We start from the raw sequence: 20,055 nt of genomic DNA, 5'->3' as shown, positions 1-20,055 counted from the left end.
ATTATAGTCACTTTATACTTTAATCACAAAGATTTCAAATTGATTAGTAGACCTATTTTCCAGCCATCATGAATAGAGCACAGAGAGGAAGAGAAATTATGTAAATAACTCAAATCCATAGATATGCAAAAGTCCATTTTAAGGAAAGAAATCTTTCTTAATGCCTTCTATTACCTGCGGTAGTAAAATTGAGAGATTTAGGATTAAAATTCCTCTTCCATCTTCCCTCTTTCTTTCTGCTGGAAGTAACTACATACTACGCAATAGCGATATGATAATGTGGTTTGCATCATTCCCATAAATCTTATGTATTGTTACACGCACCGTTACCGCCCACCTGTCTCTCTCTCTCCTCTCTTATTCTCTCTCTCTCTCTCACACACACAGGGAACATAAGTCAGACACATAATAAATGTCTTACATATGGTAACTGTTTTCATCACTCTTCATCCTTAACAACAATTAGGATTAAAAATTTTCAGAGTACTACGTCAAGCATTTTTTCTTATATGAAATGCACATTGAGTGATACCATAAAAACACATGATCTGCAGTTGACGGAGTGAGTCTGAACACACAATGGCAGAACAAATCTTTGGCTCTGTGGAGCCCATTTGGTGATTAATGATCACCTTCCCTCAAGTGATTTTCTTCTGTTCCACCTCTAGTATGTGTCTGGGAGGCATAGGGAGACAGGAGGACAGGAGGGATCATTATTAAATAGGTGGTTTTCCTTACTGCACTTCCCAGATCTCCCCCATACCTCAAATCTAATCTGCACAGTGATGTGGTTTGCCAGGAATGTAAGGAGACTTAGATTCCTCGCTGGTGCGGATGATCAGGCCTCTGCCGTAATTACGTTAATAAAAGCCTTTAAAAGACATACAATGTGCTTGGTGCGGCTGTCTGGTCCAAGTAAGCATTTTCAGGGTTCTGTCTTCACCTTTGCCCCCTACTCAGGTGTGAGAAATGTAAGGAATTTATTGGCTTGTAGTTGAGGTCCACCTTGGCTGAGGTGAATAAGATAACACCTTCATCTGCACACATCCACTGACATGCCAGGCACCCTCCGAGTCTAAAGGACGAGAAGCAGGTGCAAGTATGCTATGGGCAGATTTATCGTTTTGTGAACCAAGACGTGCGGCAAAACGTCCAAGGTTGTTTGTGTTATTCAAGAGTCCAAGGAGCTCTATGCTTTTTATTGTACACCCATAGGAAGAAACAAAGAAAACACTAGTTTCAATGAAGATGATTTATCTTGCAGACAGGAAAATAAAGAATCTTTACTCCACTTGAGCAGTGCCCCAAACTGGCTTTCCTGTGTGGCTGTGAGCCACGATTGTCGAGTTTTGTCTAATTTTTGTGTTTGGTAATTCAATTAGACGATCTGAAATGGGATAGTCATCTCCTGAATGGCCCTGCCTTTTAGGAAACACTGATGTGAGTTGTGTGACCTTTTAGACTTAGTCCTTTGGAGTCTTGTAAAACCACACAGATGACTAAAATGTCTCAAGCTAAAGGCTGTTTGCCTTATTACGTGAATATATGCAATTAATTTATCTTTGTTAATGGTTGCTTATAAAATAAACTCACAGTGGGTAAAGCGTACGCTTTATATGCTATTTCTGCCTTTTCCCATGAGCCTATAAATATTTCAGAATAAGTCTGGGGATTTTTTAAAATAAGCTCACAAATCATCTCTCTACTTTCTTCATTAGTCAGCTAACTGTAGTCCCTCAGACTTCCGGCTGTTTTGCAAGGTAAACTGCTGGTCACAAGGGGAATCAGGGAATGTCGTTAGATCAATTCGTCACCAGTACTGGAGAAAAATATAAAGTCTCCAATGTATGTGTCTATTTTAATGACCTAAGTCACACAATTTTCATACATGTTTAAGACAAATGTAAACTCCTTGGTATGAGATCATTTCTCTAGCGGAACCTCCATTGGTATAGAGTACCCTCAAAACCTTATCAGTTCAGTTCAGTTCAGTCGCTCAGTTGTGTCCAACTCTTTGTGACTCCATGAACTACAATACGCCAGGCCTCCCTGTCCATCACCAATTCCCAGAATTTACTCAAACTCATGTCCATTGAGTCTGTGATGCCGTCCAACCATCTCATCCTCTGTCATCCCCTTCTTCTCCTGCCTTCAATCTTTCCCAACATCAGGGTTTTTTCAAATGAGTCAGCTCTTCGTATCAGGTGACCAAAATATTGGAGTTTCAGCTCCAACATCAGTCCTTCCAATGAACACCCAGGACTGATCTCCCTTAGGATGGACTGGTTGGATCTCCTTGCAGTCCAAGAGACTCTCAAGAGTCTTCTCCAACACCACAGTTCAAAAGCATCAATTCTTCTGCGCTCAGCTTTCTTTATAGTCCAACTCTCACATCCATACATGACCACTGGAAAAACCATAGCCTTGACCAGACGGACCTTTGTTGGTAAAGTAATGGTCTTTACTTTTTAAAGTAATGGTCTCTGCTTTTTAATATGCTTTCAAGGATGGTCATAACTTTCCTTCCAAGGAGTAAGCATCTTTTAATTTCATGGCTGCAGTCACCATTGCAGTGATTTCGGAGCCCAAAAAAATAAAGTCAGACACTGTTTCCACTGTTTCCCCATCTATTTGCCATGAAGTGATGGGACCAGATGCCATGATCTTAGTTTTCTGAATGTTGAGCTTCAAGCCAACTTTTTCACTCTCTTCTTTCACTTTCATCAAGAGGCTCTTTAGTTCTTCTTCACTTTTTGCCATAAGGGTGGTGTCATCTGCATATCTGAGGTTATTGCTATTTCTCCTGGCAATCTTGATTCCAGCTTGTGCTTCATCCAGCCCAGCGTTTCTCATGATGTGCTCTGCATATAAGTTAAATAAGCAGGGTGACAATATACAGACTTGATGTACTCCTTTTCCTATTTGGAACCAGTCTGTTCCATGTCCAGCTCTAACTGTTGCTTCCTGACCTGCATACAGGTTTCTTAAGAGGCAGGTTAGGTGGTCTGGTATTCCCATCTCTTGAAGAATTTTCCACAGTTGGTTGTGATCCACACAGTCAAGGGCTTTGGCATAGTCAATAAAGCAGAAATAGATGTTTTTCTGGAACTCTCTTGCTTTTTCGATGATCCAGCGGAGAGGATGTTGGCAATTTGATCTCTGGTTCCTCTGCCTTTTCTAAAACCAACTTGAACATATGGAAGTTCACAGTTTGTGTATTGCTGAGACCCCGATTCAATTCCTGGGTCAGGAAGATCCTCTGGAGAAGGGACAGACTACCCACTCTTGGTATTCCCTGGGTATTCTTGGGCTTCTCTGGTGGCTCAGCAAGTAAAGAATATGCCTGCAATGCGGGAGACTGGAGTTTTATCCCTGGGTTGGGAAGATCCCCTGGAGAAGGGAACAGTTACCCACTCCAGTATTCTGTCCTGGAGAATTCTATGGAGTGTATAGTCCATGGGTTCACAGAGACAGGACTGAGCAACTTTCACTTTCAGTGGACTAGAAGATGTCATTAAGGAAATAGTCTCCAAAGTGATAACTCAGTAGGAGACATTTTGACCAGTCGGGCCAAATTTATAAAATTTTAGTCTTATTTGTTTTGTTTCATTTTGTTGTTATTTTACCAGCTAAACGTTTAGGAAATGCATTTAGGAACCAGTCATAATTCCATATAGAGGGGACAAAGTAACTCACATGCCTCAAAATAAGAATGTTCCATTAGAGGGACTTCCCTGGCAGTCCAGTGGTTGACTCCGAGCTTCCACTTCAGGGAGCACTGATTCGACCCCTGGTCTGGGAATTAAGATCCAGGGAGCTACAAGGCACGGCCAAAAAAACCCCAAAAACAAGCAATAAAAAAAGTTCCATTAGACACTTTACTGTGTGTATTTTTGTTTTTCAACAGAGACATTTTGATCTGAAACCCTGTATAAGTCTAGACATTAAAGAGATGTCATCAGGACCTCCCTGGTGGTCCAGTGGCTAAGACGCAGTGCTCCCAAAGCAGAGGGCACTGGTTTGATCCCTGGTCAGGGTTCTAGGACTCTCATTCCTCATGGCATGGCCAAAATACATTAATCAAATACAGAGAGGTGTTATCTTGCTAAAAGGAAAAAACACGACCTTGTATGGAAGTCTATGAGATGAGGCATTACAATTCTTTGTAATTACGTATGCACAGTTGATGTGGAAAAGTAAATGTAAGTGAAGTGGTTTCTGTTTCCTTCTTCACAGAACCCGTCTTCTACTTTGGCGACGTCGAGTACTCTGTGGATGAGAGTGCGGGCTTGGTGGAGGTGCGGGTGTGGAGGGGCGGCACGGACCTGTCCCAGGCTTCCAGTGTCACCGTGACCTCGCAGAAAACAGACCCTCCCTCTGCTGATGGTGAGCGTTTCCTGCAATGATTCTTTTTGATTATTCTACAATTTTCAACTTCCTATGGCAAAATGCCTTAAAGCCCAAATCCTTCACTTCTGTTAAAGCAGTCTGACTGAATGTTCTTTTTTCCTGGCGTTATTGCTATACAGTAGCTAAATTTACACTCTGTTTACTTTTGTGAGAAAATGCACCCCAGGGCCACAGATTGAAAGCTAAGTTATAAACATGTAAGTCAAGAACTCTAACATTGAATGCCTTCTTTTGCCCAAATAGGTTCCCTGTACTTGGCAAATCTACCATGGCTGAATCCTATGATGTCATTGCAAAACAGGAACAATCTTGCAGGCCACCCTTACAGAATCTAGTGACATTTAAGTATCATGCAGGCGTGGGTCTCTGGCTTAGCTCCCTCTTCATTTTAAACAAGCATCCCCATAAGTACTTGAGCCCCAAAGACTTTTTCTACCCTTCTTTATACAATCTGTCCTAACTCACACACGCTTGCCTTTGATTCTGGAATCTACATCTGCAAAAAGTTCATCATGAAACTTAGGACAAACATAAGATATGAAATTTCCTTCTCTTGTCTCATTTAAATGACCCATAAAGGACTTCCCTGGTGGCCCAGTGGCTAAGACTCCATGCTCCCAATGCAAGAGATCCAGTTATCGAACTGGTCAGGGAACTGGATCCCACGTGCTGAAACCATGAGATCTGCAACTAAGACCCAGTGCAGCCCAAGAAATAAATAAATAAAAATACTTAAAAAAAATAAATGACCAATAGTACAATTTACTTCTTTCTCAATCATACCCACATGCACGCATAAGACACACATTACAAGCTCATCACACAAAGCAAGTAGTGGCATTCCATTTTAAAAGTCACCCTTAAGTTTTCACTTTTTAAATGTTGCAAAACCAGCAGAGTGCTTTGAATGTGGTCCGTGTCCAATAAATCTTTGTTTAGCCAAATTAGTCATTTCTTTAGAGAAAATTCAAATCAAACAGAGAGATGAGAATAAAGATGTAGAAGCAGAGGACAAGAAAAATACAAAAGGAAACACAATGAGATACAGAGATTTTTAAAAATAAATTAAAGACATGTACTTAATTATAGTTGCATATTCAGAGATAAATAGATACAAAATTAGAGTTAGAAGAGCATTAGATATGAAAACAAAGAGATAATACTGAACTGTCTCCCCTATTCCCAGTCTTCATGGATGTCATGCCTAAAGATTAAGAGAAAGTTTTGTTTCTTAAATACTTTAGACATATATGGAGGTGTCAACATTAGTATGCATCCAACAGTCTGAAAAATAATACACTAAAAATAAAATATGTCTTTGAGAATAAAAGATTACTCTTTTTGCCAGGGGTAGGAATGGGTGAAGTGTGTTGGACAAAAGCTTATATTTGAAATATGTTGCTTTAACCAGCAGGCATTCACGCACCTAAATAAGATGTTCTGTATGTAGTTTCTGAAAATAACAATGGTTTTTTAACTAAGGTTAACTATTTCCATGTTTATATTTCATAACTTATTATGATCAAATATTTGATTGATATGCTGATTAATTTTAGACCTGATTTTTATTAGCTCTAATTGAGAATTCCAGAATAGATAAACTACAAGACAGAAAGCTAAAATAACAAAAAAGTAAAATAAACTTAGACATAGATAAGACAGAGTTAGGAACCTGATCTTTGAGCTACCATCTCAATAACCAATGTAAATGCTAATCTTTTACATTTCATTAAATATACTCCTCTGTAATGTTATGCTAGTCAATATATTTTTAAAAGAATTCTAAAGAAGTCTGTTGAATACATAGTGTGCATCTCGTAATTTTGTGTACATTTAGGCAGTCCCCAGATGAAAAATTCTTTTGTTCCTGTCACAGCCGGAACAGACTATGTGGGAATCAGCCGTAATTTAGACTTTGCGCCTGGAGTCAACATGCAAACCGTTTGTGTTATCATTTTGGATGATCTCGGACAACCAGTGCTGGAGGGTATTGAGCAATTTGAATTGGTGCTCCGAATGCCTATGAATGCAGCCCTTGGGAACCCCAGCAAAGCCACGGTGACCATAAATGATTCTGTCTCAGATTGTGAGTGTTTATTAATGGATGATGATAAGTAAAAAGATAGGCTAGAGTTTACATAAATGTTAAGTAAAATGATAAACTAGGCTTTATATGGATGTGAATTTGAGCAAACCCTGGAAGATAGTGAAGGCCAGGGGAGCCTGGCGTGCGGCAGTCCACGGGGTCACATAGAGTCAGACACGACTGAGCGACTGAATAAGGGCAACAACCTTTTCGAAGGGATGTGAGGGAAAGATCGGTTCCAGCTCTTGGTTTGCAAGTGGCCATCTTTTCCGTATGTGTCTTTACATCCCCTTCTGTGTGTATCTATGTGTTTAAATTTCCCTTTTGTATAAGGGCGCCAGTCATATTGAATTAAGGCCCATGCTGATGCCCTCGTTTTTCCTTAATTAGTTCTGTAAAGACCGTGTCTCCATATAAAGTCATATTTTCAGGTATTGGGTGTTAGGACTTCACTCTATGAACGGAGGGCGGGGGGTGGGGGTAGACAGACAGTTCATCCCATAACTATACCTTAGCTGACAAAGTCTTTCTTCTCCTGGTTGTTTTCTGATTGTTTTGATAGAATTAGACAGTCTCAGAAGAAAAACTTTCAGTCTTCCTTTCAAATTAAAGTAAAAGTGAGATTGTTATCATTACCTTGCTTGTGGGTCAAGAACTCCCTCCCACAGGTGGGTGCAACTGCGTGAGATTGCACAGACCCTTGAGTATTAACGGTCTTTTCCCACTTCTCCACACCAGACACTTTCTGTGACCTCTCTACACCCAGACAGTCCTGAAATTACTCCTAAGGATATAGCAAAGGCAAGGCTCTCTGACTCGTCATCTAAAAGAAATTCTGAATAATCTTCTACCATGATGATCTTGACATTACTTGGAGGAGTCTAACCTATTGTCAGTGACATCTATAGTTAATTGACCTGGCATAGGTGTTACCTGTGTTTTATATAAAGGCTTCCCTGGTGGCTCAGATGGTAAAGAATCTGCCTGCAATGCAGGAGACCGGGGTTCGATCCCTGGGTCAGGAAGATCCCCTGGAGAAGGGAATGGCAACCCACCCCAGTATTCTTGCCTGGAGAATCCCACGACAGAGGAGCCTGGTGGGCTACAGTCCATGGGGTCGCAAAGAGTCAGACACGACTGAGTGACTAGCACTTCTTAATGCAATTTCACATGTATTATGTAATATACATATTATAGTCATTGTCGTCTTTTCCATTATGGTTTGGGTAACTACGCTTGTAATTATGTACACAGTCTTTAATGTTTTTCATATGAAGAAATTCTGAAAGACTCTTGATTAAGCAATATATATAGATGGTGGTGGTTTAGTCACTAAGTCATGTCCAACTCTTGCAAACCCATGGACTGTAGCCCACCAGGCTTCTCTGTCCATGGGATTCTCCAGGCAAGAATAGTGGAGTGGGTTTCCATTTCCTTCTCCAGGGGATCTTCCCGACCCAGGAATTGAACCCAGGTCTCCGGCATTGCAGGCAGATTCTTTACTGACTGAGCTATGAGGGAAACCCAATGTATATAGATACAGATATCTTAAAGTCTCTGGTTTTATCTACTTTTTCCCATTTCATTGCATCTCCCTACTCCACAAAAGAGGCAGAGCAAAATGTCAAGGATAAGGAAATCAGAACTCTGGGTTAAGTGGTTAGCTCAAGCCCAAAATACTGGCCAGTAACCGAGCGGAGACTGGGATCCGGTTCTTCTTGTTGTTGTTCTGGTATTCTTCCCACTGAACCATGTTTTCTGAAATTCCATTTTCCTCAAATTTCTGTTCACTTTGATTCAGGTATTTATGTTCTCGTGTTTTCTGCAGTACCTAAGATGCAATTCAAAGAACGAGTATATACTGGCAATGAAAATGATGGGCAGATAGTCGCCATGATCCACCGGAGTGGGGATATCCAATACCGGTCTTCAGTGAGATGCTACACGCGACAGGGCTCCGCACAGGTGATGATGGACTTTGAAGAGCGCCCCAACACTGACATCTCCATCATCACATTCCTCCCTGGTACGTTTCAGCTTGAAGCTTTCGTGTGGAGTCTGCAGAAGCCAAGTTTCGGGTATGAAGGATCTATCAAGGACACTTGATTCTACAAGTTCTTGATTCCCTCAAGCTTCTGACATAGTTTAATGTGCACTAGATGATAATAAAGTGAGGTTGATTTTAACAGGTTGAATGCGTTTTCCTTTGGTTTCTTTGTCAGTGTATTGATTAGTTTGCAGTGATGTGCTATATTGTTTGGGCTTCCCTGGTGGATCAGTGGTTAAGAACCGGCCTGCCAATGCAGGAGATACAAGTTTGATGCCTGGGTCAGGAAGATCCCCCTGGAGGAGGAAATGGCAACCTACTCCAGTATTCTTGGTTGGAAAATCCCATAGACAGAGGAGCCTGTCAGGCTACAGTCCATGGGGTCGCAAAAGAGTCAGACACTACTGAGCACACACGCTATATTGGTTATTCAAAACTTATTCAGCAGAAAATGGCATGTACAGATTTTATAATGGTGGGAAAGACTTAGTGTTCAAATGATAGACATGAAAAGAAATAGGTGTCACGTTTTAAATATGGATTCAATGTCTTAAAATACTTGACTGCTTTGATCCAATAATTGTGTAAGAAACATGTGAAAAGTGGAAGTGAAAGTTGCTCAGTCATGTCTGACTCTTTGCGACCCCATGGACTATGCAGTCCAAGAAACATGTACTGTGATCCAATTGACAATGACCAACTGGTACAAATTTGCTAAATTTGCATCCTGATCATAATGTTAGAAATTTGTAGATGATATTGTCATTTGCACTTTTCCCCTTGTTTTCAGACATGAGTGACAAAATTTAAAGACAGACATTGAAGAAATTTCCTGTACAGACAGGAACCTGTCATTGCATACGTTCAAACCTCGTTGTTCATTCGGCAAATAGTAACTGAAGGCTTATTACATGCCAGACATTGCTCTTTGCACTACTGATGCAGCAAGGGACAAAACATCCCCGCCCTCATGGCGTTTACCTTCTAGCTGCAGAGGTATCCCTTATGGCTTAAGGGGTGTGACTAACCTGCTGTCATGATGTTTGTTCCAGGGGAGATCGAAAAGCCTTGCATCCTGGAGCTGATGGATGACGTATTGTATGAGGAGGTAGAGGAGCTCCGACTGGTTCTTGGCACCCCACAAAGCAACTCTCCTTTTGGAGCTGCAGTTGGGGAACAAAATGAAACTCTGATAAGGATCCGAGACGATGCTGATAGTAAGAAGCCGTGTCTTGTGCCCCGTTGTAAATTGGGAACTGAAATCCATCTGTGTTCAAGTTTTAGGTGGCTCAGAAAATAAGCCCCTCTTCCTGACTAGGCTTTTTAAGTGGTTGAGAAATAGGAAAAAGGGGACTTCCCAGGTGGTCCCGTGGTTAAGTCTCCACCTTCCAATGCAGATGGTGCAGGTTCAAACCCTATTTGGAGAATTGAGATCCCACATGCTGTGTGGTGCAGCTAAATAAATAAAAAGAACTTTTTTAAAAAAAGATTGTTAAAAAGAAACAGGAAAAAGGCTAAGATAAATGGAGAATGCAGTGAACCATTTACAACTGTCAGTTGATGATGAAGAACATTGTTTATACGTAAATGCTGAGTCCAGAGCACTCATACCTGTTTGCTACTCCTCCTGCCTTCAGTGTGGGTAGTTCTGGGACGACAGTTTCCTCCCTCCCCTCCCTCAATCCAGTGGCCCACTCCTGTACAAATTTTGGCACACAGAGACAGCCCAGAGCACGCGATTTCTGGGGGCTGGTTAATTTCCAAGAAAGGAGCTGGGCCACGCATGCCCAGTTTCTCCTGACACACTCCCCAGTTATACTGAGTGAGGGGACAGAGGGAAGCCTGGCATATGATATAATTAAGCTCCTCCCACATGGAAAAGGGGCTTCCCAGGAGGCACTAGTAGCAAAGAACCCATCTGCCAATGCAGGAGGCGTGGGTTCAATCCCTGAAGATTGAACATGGGTTCAATCTTCAGGAAGATCCCCTGAAAAAGGGCATAGCAACCCACTCCAGTATTCTTGCATGGAGAATCCCATAGTCAGAGGAGCCTGGCGGACAGCAGTCCATAGGGTCCCAAAGAGTTGGATATGACTGAAATGACTTAACATGCACATATATGAGGGGAAAAAAAACTGTCAGAAATGGAGGAAAAAGCATTCCCTTTGCAAACTAATTTGCCCATGTTTCCCACTGTTTCAGAGACAATTATTAAATTTGGAGAGACCAAATTCAGCGTCAGTGAACCCAAAGAACCAGGACAGTCAATGTTTATAAAAATTCCAGTGATTCGCCAAGGAGACACTTCAAAAGTTTCCATTGTGAGAGTTCACACCAAGGATGGCTCGGCCACTTCTGGAGAAGACTATCACCCTGTGTCCGAAGGTATGGGGGCTCTCGGGATGTGTCTGGATGAGTTGTGCTCACACTGCATTGGTGCTGGTGTCCTTGAGAAAAAAAGAGAAATAGCCATTCATCTGAAATACAAATTCACATACTCCTTTAAGTTAACTTCCTTCAGAAAAACAAAGTCAATGGAATTTATTTCCAGGCATTTCCTTTTTGATTTACAAATCAAATTTACAAAATCAAAGTCTTAGGATTTAAGGAAATTTTGAGTAAAGTTGCTAGATGTTTTGAGTCTACTTTCATTTTCAACAATCTTTACCTTCATTATGGTCTTTCGATATTAAATAATAACTTTCCTGAATATTCTATTACATGGAAAATGTGTGTCATAGCCAAGAAGATAGTCTTTTTTAGTTTATAGAATACCAACAATCCAAAACGTCAAAGCTTGAAAATTTTGTGTTAATGGAAGGCAGTGAAAAGGGGGACAGATGACCAACCATAGAGACCATGAATTCTCTGGGCTTCAGGAGTTTGTCATAAATACATTTCATCCATCCCTTTTCTTCTTCAAACTTTTGGATCATTTCACCATTTACTTTTAGAAGTATAAAGCAAATCAATTATTCTCTCTTTCTCTCTTTGGATTATTTACTGGCAAAATAAACATAAACTGATGTCCAAAATTAAGTTTATGAATTATTTGTGGTTAGTTGTCCTTATCCACTTTGTTTCTAGTTTTCTACCTGTCACAGCCAACAGTTTTTGGTGATCATAGACTACAGGCATTCATCTTGGTCTGCTAACTTGAGAACAGATTAGAAAGTGCCTAATAGTTACTAATCAGTCATTAACTGAGTTAATGAGACAGTAGGAAAAAATAGCATCTTCTACAATGGAGCATGTATTTTCTTTGCATATATGGTGAAAGTTTGATGAACTACTACAGAGCTTCAAAGTTATCCTCATATTATTTCCTATGTAAAGAATGATAATCTATTTGAAATAAATCACTTAAAATTGAAAAGGAGAGGAAAAAACTGATCAGCTATGAAATTATAAAATCTGAAATAAGTATTTCTAACATAAGCATGTTTTACATGAAGGAAACATCTTCTAAATATGTACAACATGAGCTTTAACAGAAAATATTTTTCTTAGAAATAAAACAATTCTTTTGCTAAAACAAAAACAAAGTCATATGTATATAGTAAATTGACAAATGAAGTCAGAAAAAACATAAAATGTTAAATCAAACTGTGTCTCTTTTGTCCTATAAATATTAGCATGCCATTTATAAATGCTTATAATAAAGATTTAATCTTTCCTGAAACATAACATCTTTTTATGAACCAAATTGTGGTCAGTCCTTTACAATAAACAAAAAATGAAACATAGAATAAAAGTTGAAATATTTTTGTGTTAAAAATGTCTGAGGACTCCTCTGGCAGTCCAATGATTAAGACTTTGCCTTCCAATGCAAGGAGTGCGGGTTCAGTCTCTGATCAGGGAGCTAAGATTCCACATGCCTTTTTGCCAAAAAATCAGTACATCACAGACGCAATATTATAACAAATTCAATAAAAAAATTTTAAATGTTCCACATCAAAAAAAAAAAACAACTAAAAAAATGACTGAAGTGGCAGATAAACACTATAAAGTGGTTGAAGAAACAACTATTGTTTAGCGTGTATACGTAAGAAGACAGTAATTTAAGCGTTTAAAATAAGTACTTAAGTTTTTGACTTCTTAGAAACTGGGTTTGTATAATTCACAGCACTGCAGAACTCAGATGTTTATAAGGCTAAGACAAGCAATGAAAGTGAGTAGATCAAGGAGGGTGTGAGGGAAAGATGGAATAATGGAAATCTTCTTCAAGCAGAAAGTCCATTCCCTGCTGAGCAAAACTTGTATGGTCATAGCCAGATGACTGTGTGCAGTTAGAAAAGTGCAAAAGATATGAAAAATCTGTATTTTCCTGTGAAATCCCCGGATATTGAAGGACTGGAAACTAACTTTCCATTGCAACATCACCACAGGTCAAGCCAAACAAATTGGTGACCTGGAAGTGATCAGCTATTTTCACCCTCTGGAACAAGAAGCATAAGCCCTCCTGGGGTGGGAGGAATCTAAGACTGATAGACTCAAAGTACAGCCTAAGGCCAATGTGAGAAATGGCTTTACCGAGAAACAGAACTAACTTGAAAGATGAGTCTGGCTTACTAACACAATTTTAAAGAAAAAAATCTTTTTCATAATTGATGGAAGTAGGCAAAGAAAGATACACTAAAGACACATTTTCTTCTGTCACATTTTAAAGGACTTCTTAATTTAGAATTGTAATGATCAAATACTGCAGCATTTGTTATCTTCTCAGATTGGAATGATTATGCATTATATTCTTTATTTTCTCTCCTGAACCAATTTCTCAAAAGACATTGTAAAGCCCACAACATTTTTTATCCAAGTTTGGTCAGCTGCTTATTCATGAGTTCAATAAAATCAATTAATTTTTTAATATCTTGAGAATTTTAGAATAAATGATTAAAAGGGGATTATCATGATTGGGTTTAATTTTCATAACAATGAAGGAATTATTTTTAGTGATGAGGAACAGGGTGAAAGCAAAAACGCCATTAACACTTTTGTTTAAACAATGTTCTGCATTTCTAAGATTAACATCAACAACCAAAAGAAGTCTTTTTAAAATATAATTTGGCATGATGTTAAAAATTTCAACCATTTTATGCCCAGCTTTTTTAAATACATACATAATGAAAATACTGTTCACACTCAGTAATATCTGTGTGATCATATATTTGACACCCGTCCTATTGGTCTAGAAATTCTGGGAAATGAGAGGTGAGTTTGTCTGATTGTTCCAGCATTAGAATTATGAATTGCCTATTCCATCACTCTGCATTTTTTCAAACTGTGGATCAAAAAAATCAATTTAGTAGCTTATGATTAGAGTTTTCTTCTGGATAAAACGGAATGGAAAAATATTAGCATGCAATGCATGTAGTGAGAATAGATGATGTTTTGAAAACTTTATTCATTTTATTCACACCTCTACGTGCACACAAACAGATGTGAGTATGTTTACATAGTCTTAAGTATACTGGGCCACAATATAAAATGTATTTCTCATTGTGGGTCATTGTCAAAGGTTACCAGAAACCTCTCATATTCTTATGTAAAGGATTTAAACCTGTGATTTTGCATTTGTAGAAATTGAGTTTAAGGAGGGAGAAACCCAGCACATTGTTGAAATTGAAATAATATTTGATGGCGTAAGAGAGATGAGAGAGGCCTTCACTGTCCACCTAAAACCTGATGAAAATATGATAGCAGAGACACAGGTAAGTAATCAGATATGGATATAAAGTCATGGCCAGCATTTTATCAGGGAAAATGTGTGTAACCATCCCAAGTATACAGTTAAGTCATGGACTTTAGACTTGTATAAAGAAGATGCATATAATCTCTTTTCATCTCCTAAATAAATGTTTCCATTGGAAAGCAAGAATGAAGAAATTCCTAAATTCCTTAGTGGTTCAGTGATTAGGACGCTATGCCTTTATTGCCAGGGACCTGCGTTTGAGCCCTGGTCAGAGAACTAAGATCCCACAAGACAAGTGGCACGGCCAAAAAAAAAAAAAGATTCTGGTCTCTTTCTTGAAAAATCATGTTTGTAGGACGTCAAGGACTAGAGTCTGAGTCCCACGGCAGCCCAGTTTACCCTTTCCATTTTAGTCAATAATGATTGAATCTGGGATTAACCTTTGTGCTTTGTAGTCTCAGCACAAAGATGAGGCTATTAGTTTAGTGCCACAACTCATTAAAACACACATTTTTAACCCATGAAACAATTTTCTAACCCCCAAAATTCCCACCTGTTCATCATAACCATTAAATTGATGTCCAGAGGCTCAAAGACTCAAATGTTATGGTCCTAACAATTCTTTTCTGTTTTCATTTAATTTTATTTTGTATCATCAACCAGATTTTCTTCAAAATAAACATAATTTCCATAGAATTGTGACCTTTAAATCTAATTTTTAAAACTAAAGGATTTTTAAATTTTTATTTTATATTGGAGAATAGTTGATTAACAATGTTGTGTGAGTTCCGGGTTTATAGCAAAGTGATTCAGTTATGCATATGGGTGTATCTGTTTTTTTTCAAGTTCTTTACCCATTTAGGTTATTACAGATCATTGAGCAAAGTTCCCTGTGCTATACAGTAGGTCTTTGTTGTTTATCTATTTTAGATATAGCAGTGTGTACATGTCAGCCCCAAACTCCCATTCTATCGCTCCCCACCACCCTTCCCCCCTAGTAACCATAAGTTCATTCTCTAAATCTGTTCATTTGTTTCTGTTTTGTAAATAAGTTCATTTGTACCATTTTTTTTAAGATTTCACATATAAGTGATATAAGAATTAAGGAACTGACCAATTTTTATATTATCTGTGCTTACATTTATTATATTTCTTTTATATATTAGTGGTTTCACTATTAGTGTAAGATATATTTCCCTTAAGTACAGGTATTTTTAATATTTTATAATTTTTGCTACTTGATGGTATTTAGAGTGCCTTGGGTTTTTTCAAGTCATAGTTAAAATTCAAGAAGTAGGGACAGCAAATCTTTTTCAAATGTAAGTCTTGATCACCTAAGAAATGAGCCTTTAACTTTTATGGAGCATTGTATTAACCTCTCCTGAGTAAGAGGAACAGAGATTCATTCAAATGACTTCAAGTGATCAAAGCCTCTTTTAAGGACACCGGTAAGTATAGGCTTAGAAACTGTGATGTGTCATCAGATTCTGAAAGGTGGTTCAGGAGCTAAGGTAAATTTATCAGCAAGGTGTTCTTATCACCCTACCAGCAGTAGGTGTTCACGGGACCCTCTTCTGTCTGCGACTCAGCTTCTCCCTCTGCCTTTGTTTCAGGCTGTGCTTCTGCTCGTCTGAAGCTTCACTTTTCACGGCCATCCACTTCAGCAGGGTCCCTAGAACCTACCTTCTCCCATGGTGTCTTTCAGCTTTCCTCCTGCTATTAATCAATTGACTTTGTCATCGTCTTCCACTTTACAACCCCAACAACACTTTACAACCAAGTTAGACTTAGCTAGTATCATTGCAATTTGGAGAAAAAATTACAACCACATGCTTTGTGGGCCACTGGCCAACAGACTGCCCTGGGCTCAGGTACCCTTCCTTGGACATGCTAGGGTTATTAGAAACAAACCACATAGGACCTGTCACACTGCAGGGTCTCTGGGCATGACAACTGCTATTATATTGAAACCATGTACTTGCCAAGTACTGTATTGTTCTGCACAACAGAAGCATCAGGAGTCTGATATATCAATAATCATGGATAACTATCTTTTCCTTCAAGGCGACCAAAGCCATTGTGTATATAGAAGAAATGAACAGCATGGCCGATGTCACTTTTCCTTCTGTCCCTCAAGTTGTGTCCTTGCTGATCTACGATGACACTTCCAGGGCCAAAGAGAGTGCTGGACCTGTGTCTGGTTATCCTGTCGTCTGTATCACAGTGAGTAGGAAATGGAGGAAAATTGTAAAGTAGTTAAAATAGTTATGAACATTAACCAAGGTAGCATGGGCTTTGCCATGATGAGATAAAAGTGGGAAAATACTGCAGGATTTACTCTTTGGTCTTTGGAAAGGAAAATATCACTCAAGTGAAGCTCCCATTTTTCTCCCTTCATCCGACAAAGGTTTACTAACTGATGTGCCCATAGTGTGTGTCTCATATTATCTCAGAGAGAAAAATTAATAAGATATAAACTTTGTGCTTGAGGAATTTAAAAATAAGGAAGAGGAAAATATGTACGAATTTATCACTCTACTATAAGGCACAATGAGCATTATCATGATACAAACTAGGAAATAGAACAGCAGCTCCACCTGTGAGGGAAGGTTTGGGATGGTCTGATGGAGTGTCAGTAGTTTGAGTCACATAAGGAAACATCATTCCAGAATGAAGTGGTTGCATTACAAATGGCATAGTATCATTACCTTTTTTAGTAATGAACCATCTCTTTGCTATAAATTATAAGCACCTTGTGAGCAAAAATTCGGACACATTTACTTATTTTATGTTGCTTTACAATTTTGTGTTAGTTTCTGCTGTTCAACAGAGCTGTGTGTCTGTATACACATGTCTCCTCTCTCAGGGCCTGCCTCCCACCTCTCTAAGTCATCACAGAGCTGAGCTGAGCTCCCTGTGCTCCCAGCCGCTTCCCACTAGCTATCTATTTTATACATGGTAGTGTATGTACTGGGCTTCCCTGGTGGCTGAGACAGTAAAGAATTTGCCTGCAATGCAGGAGATATGGATTTGATCCCTGGGTTGGGAAGATGCCCTGGAGAAGGAAATGGCAACCCAAGGCAGTATTCTTGCCTGGAGAATCCCATGGACAGAGGAGTTTGACGGGCTACAGTCCACAGGGTCACAAAGAGTCAGACACACAACTGAGTGACTAACACACGTAGTGTATGTATCCCAACACTACTCTCCCAATTCGTCCAACCCTTCCTTCCGCTACTTATTTTTATATTGCAATATCCCGGGTTTAATGACCTATATATAATAGGTATACAGTAAGTGTGTGTTGGGTTATCAAGGCAAGCAATGATTATGTGGTACAAGTAATAGAAGTCTTGAAATTTATTAAGGAACATGGACCTCATTTGTTGGGTAGCAGGGAGCTCCTGCCCAGAAGAATGACAGGAGCAGACAGGTTGTAGTGGGAGTGTTACCATGGCAACAGTGGCCCCCCGACTAGAAAGGCTCTGAATTAGATAGAAAGGTGATGCTGGGAATGGAAAGAAGGGGCCAGCTTACGAGACACAAAAAGAATCAACCAAGTTCACTGGCCCACCGGACATGGGGGACAATGTAAAAAGTGGGGGAGTGAGGGAGAGAGAAAGACAGGGATGATCTGACAACTCTAGGGATGTGAGAGATGATGAAATGAGTGTCACTTTTATTCAAGTTATCAAGTTAAAGGTGGAAAAGCTCCATAAGCTGTTTGAAATGCAAGGTCAGAGTCTCTGAAAGCTAGCATGGCTAGGAATAGGAAATTGAAAGTTGCATGAGTAGCATTGTTGACTTAGGGGGGAAAAGAGTAGCACTGAAGATAGTAAAGTAGAGAGAATTTAAGAGGAATAATTTCCACCTTGTTCTATCCTGTGGCCCTAACACAGTTATTTGTTTCCCATAGGCTTGCAACCCTAAATATTCAGACTACGAAAAAACAGGCTCTCTTTGTGCAAGTGAGAACATCAATGACACTTTGACCCGGTACCGATGGCTGATCAGCGCCCCCGCGGGCCCCGATGGCGTGACCAGCCCCATGAGAGAAGTGGACTTTGACACCTTTTTCACGTCGTCCAAGATGATCACTTTAGACTCCATATATTTCCAGCCTGGCTCCAGAGTGCAGTGTGCAGCTCGAGCTGTGAATGCTGACGGCAGTGAAGGCTTGGAGCTGATGAGTCCCATTGTGACCATCGGCAGAGAAGAAGGTAGTACATGGCGGTTTTCACAACATGTTTGCTGGAATACCAAGGAATGTTATATATGTCTAATTTCTAGTTATTCATTCGTCCAAATGCCCCATGTATTCTGTGATATGTTGATAATTTTAAATGATAAAGTGAAAGTGTTAGTCACTCAGTTGTGTCTGACTCTTTGCAACCCTATGGACCGTAGCCCACCTCTGTCCATGGGATTTTCCAAGCAAGAATACTGGAGCAGGTTACCATTCCCTTCTCCAGGGGATCTTCCCAACCCAGGAATCGAACCCTGGTTTCCTGCATTGCAGGAGGATTCTTTACCATCTGAGCCATTGCTGCTCTTAAAATGATAGGTATTTTAAAATGATAATCTATTTTTACAAAAATAGTCATTAGAAAACAAATATATACTCATTGTTCACTTTTCAGTCACTGTGCAAATGTCACAATTTTGCTGGAATATGAAAAATAAGGCATGATTCCTGCCCTCCCGGAGTTCACACGCAAGTTGAAGACAGATGCATTTTAGTCTGGCGGGGGCACAGAAATGCAAGTCATTGTGATGAGTTCTAATCTGAATGGATCATGAAAGGTTTCATCAAAAAGGAGATGCTTAAGCTGAATCTTGAAAACGGGAGTGGGGGAAAGGCATAAGCAATGACTCATAGACGCATGAAGAAACCTAGAGTATTCTGGGAGCTGCAAGTGGAAAAATAAGGCAACATGTGAGGGAGGGGAGGGGCAATCAGATGAAGCAGATGGTACACGTGGGTTGGATCTGGGCAGGGTGGCTCATGTGAAAGGTGTGAAGCCAGGGCACTCCTCTCTGGTTGTTGGGCGCAAGAGCTTGCTGGGTCAGGAGGGGAAGGACAGTCCAAGAACAGACGTATGTAAGAGTATCTATACTTTATTGTTACAAGGGAGTTAATAAGGGATGTACATACTGTAAGAAATCATATATAGAGAGAAAGCTATATATTTTTGTCTCAAGACTCTCTGATTCTAGTTTCTGTTTCTAAAATGAGTACATTTTTAGCTTTATTTTATTATAAATAATGTATCTTTTATGACTAGTCTTAAGTATTTAATTCTAGGATAACAATCTCATTCATTTAGTTAAGCAATAGTTACTTTTATCCTGTTGTTTTCCAATCATCTTTACTATGTTTATATTAAAATGATCTTGTGAATATGACTGTAACTGATGATGAGGCAGGACTGGAGCCCAGACACAGTGGAGGTGAGAAATAGATGTGGCTGGAGACAACATTGAAAAGACAGGAAATCTTTGGCCACCTGATGCGAAGAACTGACTCATTGGAAAAGATCCTGATGCTAGGAAAGATTGAGGGCAGGAGAAGGGGACGACAGAGGATGAGATGGTTGGATTGCATCACTGACTCAATGGATGTGAGTTTGAGCAAGCTCCGGGAGTTGGTGATGGACAGGGAAGCCTGGCAAGCTGCAGTTCATGGGGTCACAAAGAGTCGGACACGACTGAGCGACTGAACTGACACTTACTTTTCTCCTATTGTTTTTCAGTCATTTTTACTATATCTGTTTATATTAAAATGATCTTGTAAATATGACCATAACTGGTGATGTGCAG

General features: G+C 39.6%; 1 protein-coding gene across 1 annotated transcript in view; it reads left to right on the top strand.

Annotated features, from left to right (window-relative positions):
- FREM2 (FRAS1 related extracellular matrix 2) overlaps positions 1-20,055 on the top strand; it is a 154,284-nt gene that overhangs the window by 107,539 nt on the left and 26,690 nt on the right. The window contains exons 7-14 of the mRNA XM_043478121.1: positions 4,237-4,386; positions 6,287-6,496; positions 8,325-8,522; positions 9,596-9,760; positions 10,746-10,928; positions 14,124-14,254; positions 16,300-16,458; positions 18,152-18,455. Of these exons, the coding sequence (XP_043334056.1) occupies positions 4,237-4,386; positions 6,287-6,496; positions 8,325-8,522; positions 9,596-9,760; positions 10,746-10,928; positions 14,124-14,254; positions 16,300-16,458; positions 18,152-18,455 (1,500 nt within the window). The remainder of the gene's footprint in view (positions 1-4,236; positions 4,387-6,286; positions 6,497-8,324; positions 8,523-9,595; positions 9,761-10,745; positions 10,929-14,123; positions 14,255-16,299; positions 16,459-18,151; positions 18,456-20,055) is intronic.

This window comes from Cervus canadensis, chromosome 9, assembly GCF_019320065.1.
Source record: "Cervus canadensis isolate Bull #8, Minnesota chromosome 9, ASM1932006v1, whole genome shotgun sequence".
NCBI classification, from domain to species: domain Eukaryota; kingdom Metazoa; phylum Chordata; class Mammalia; order Artiodactyla; family Cervidae; genus Cervus; species Cervus canadensis.
Note: the sequence above shows the minus strand (reverse complement) of the source record. Positions and strands in the feature narration are given on the sequence as shown.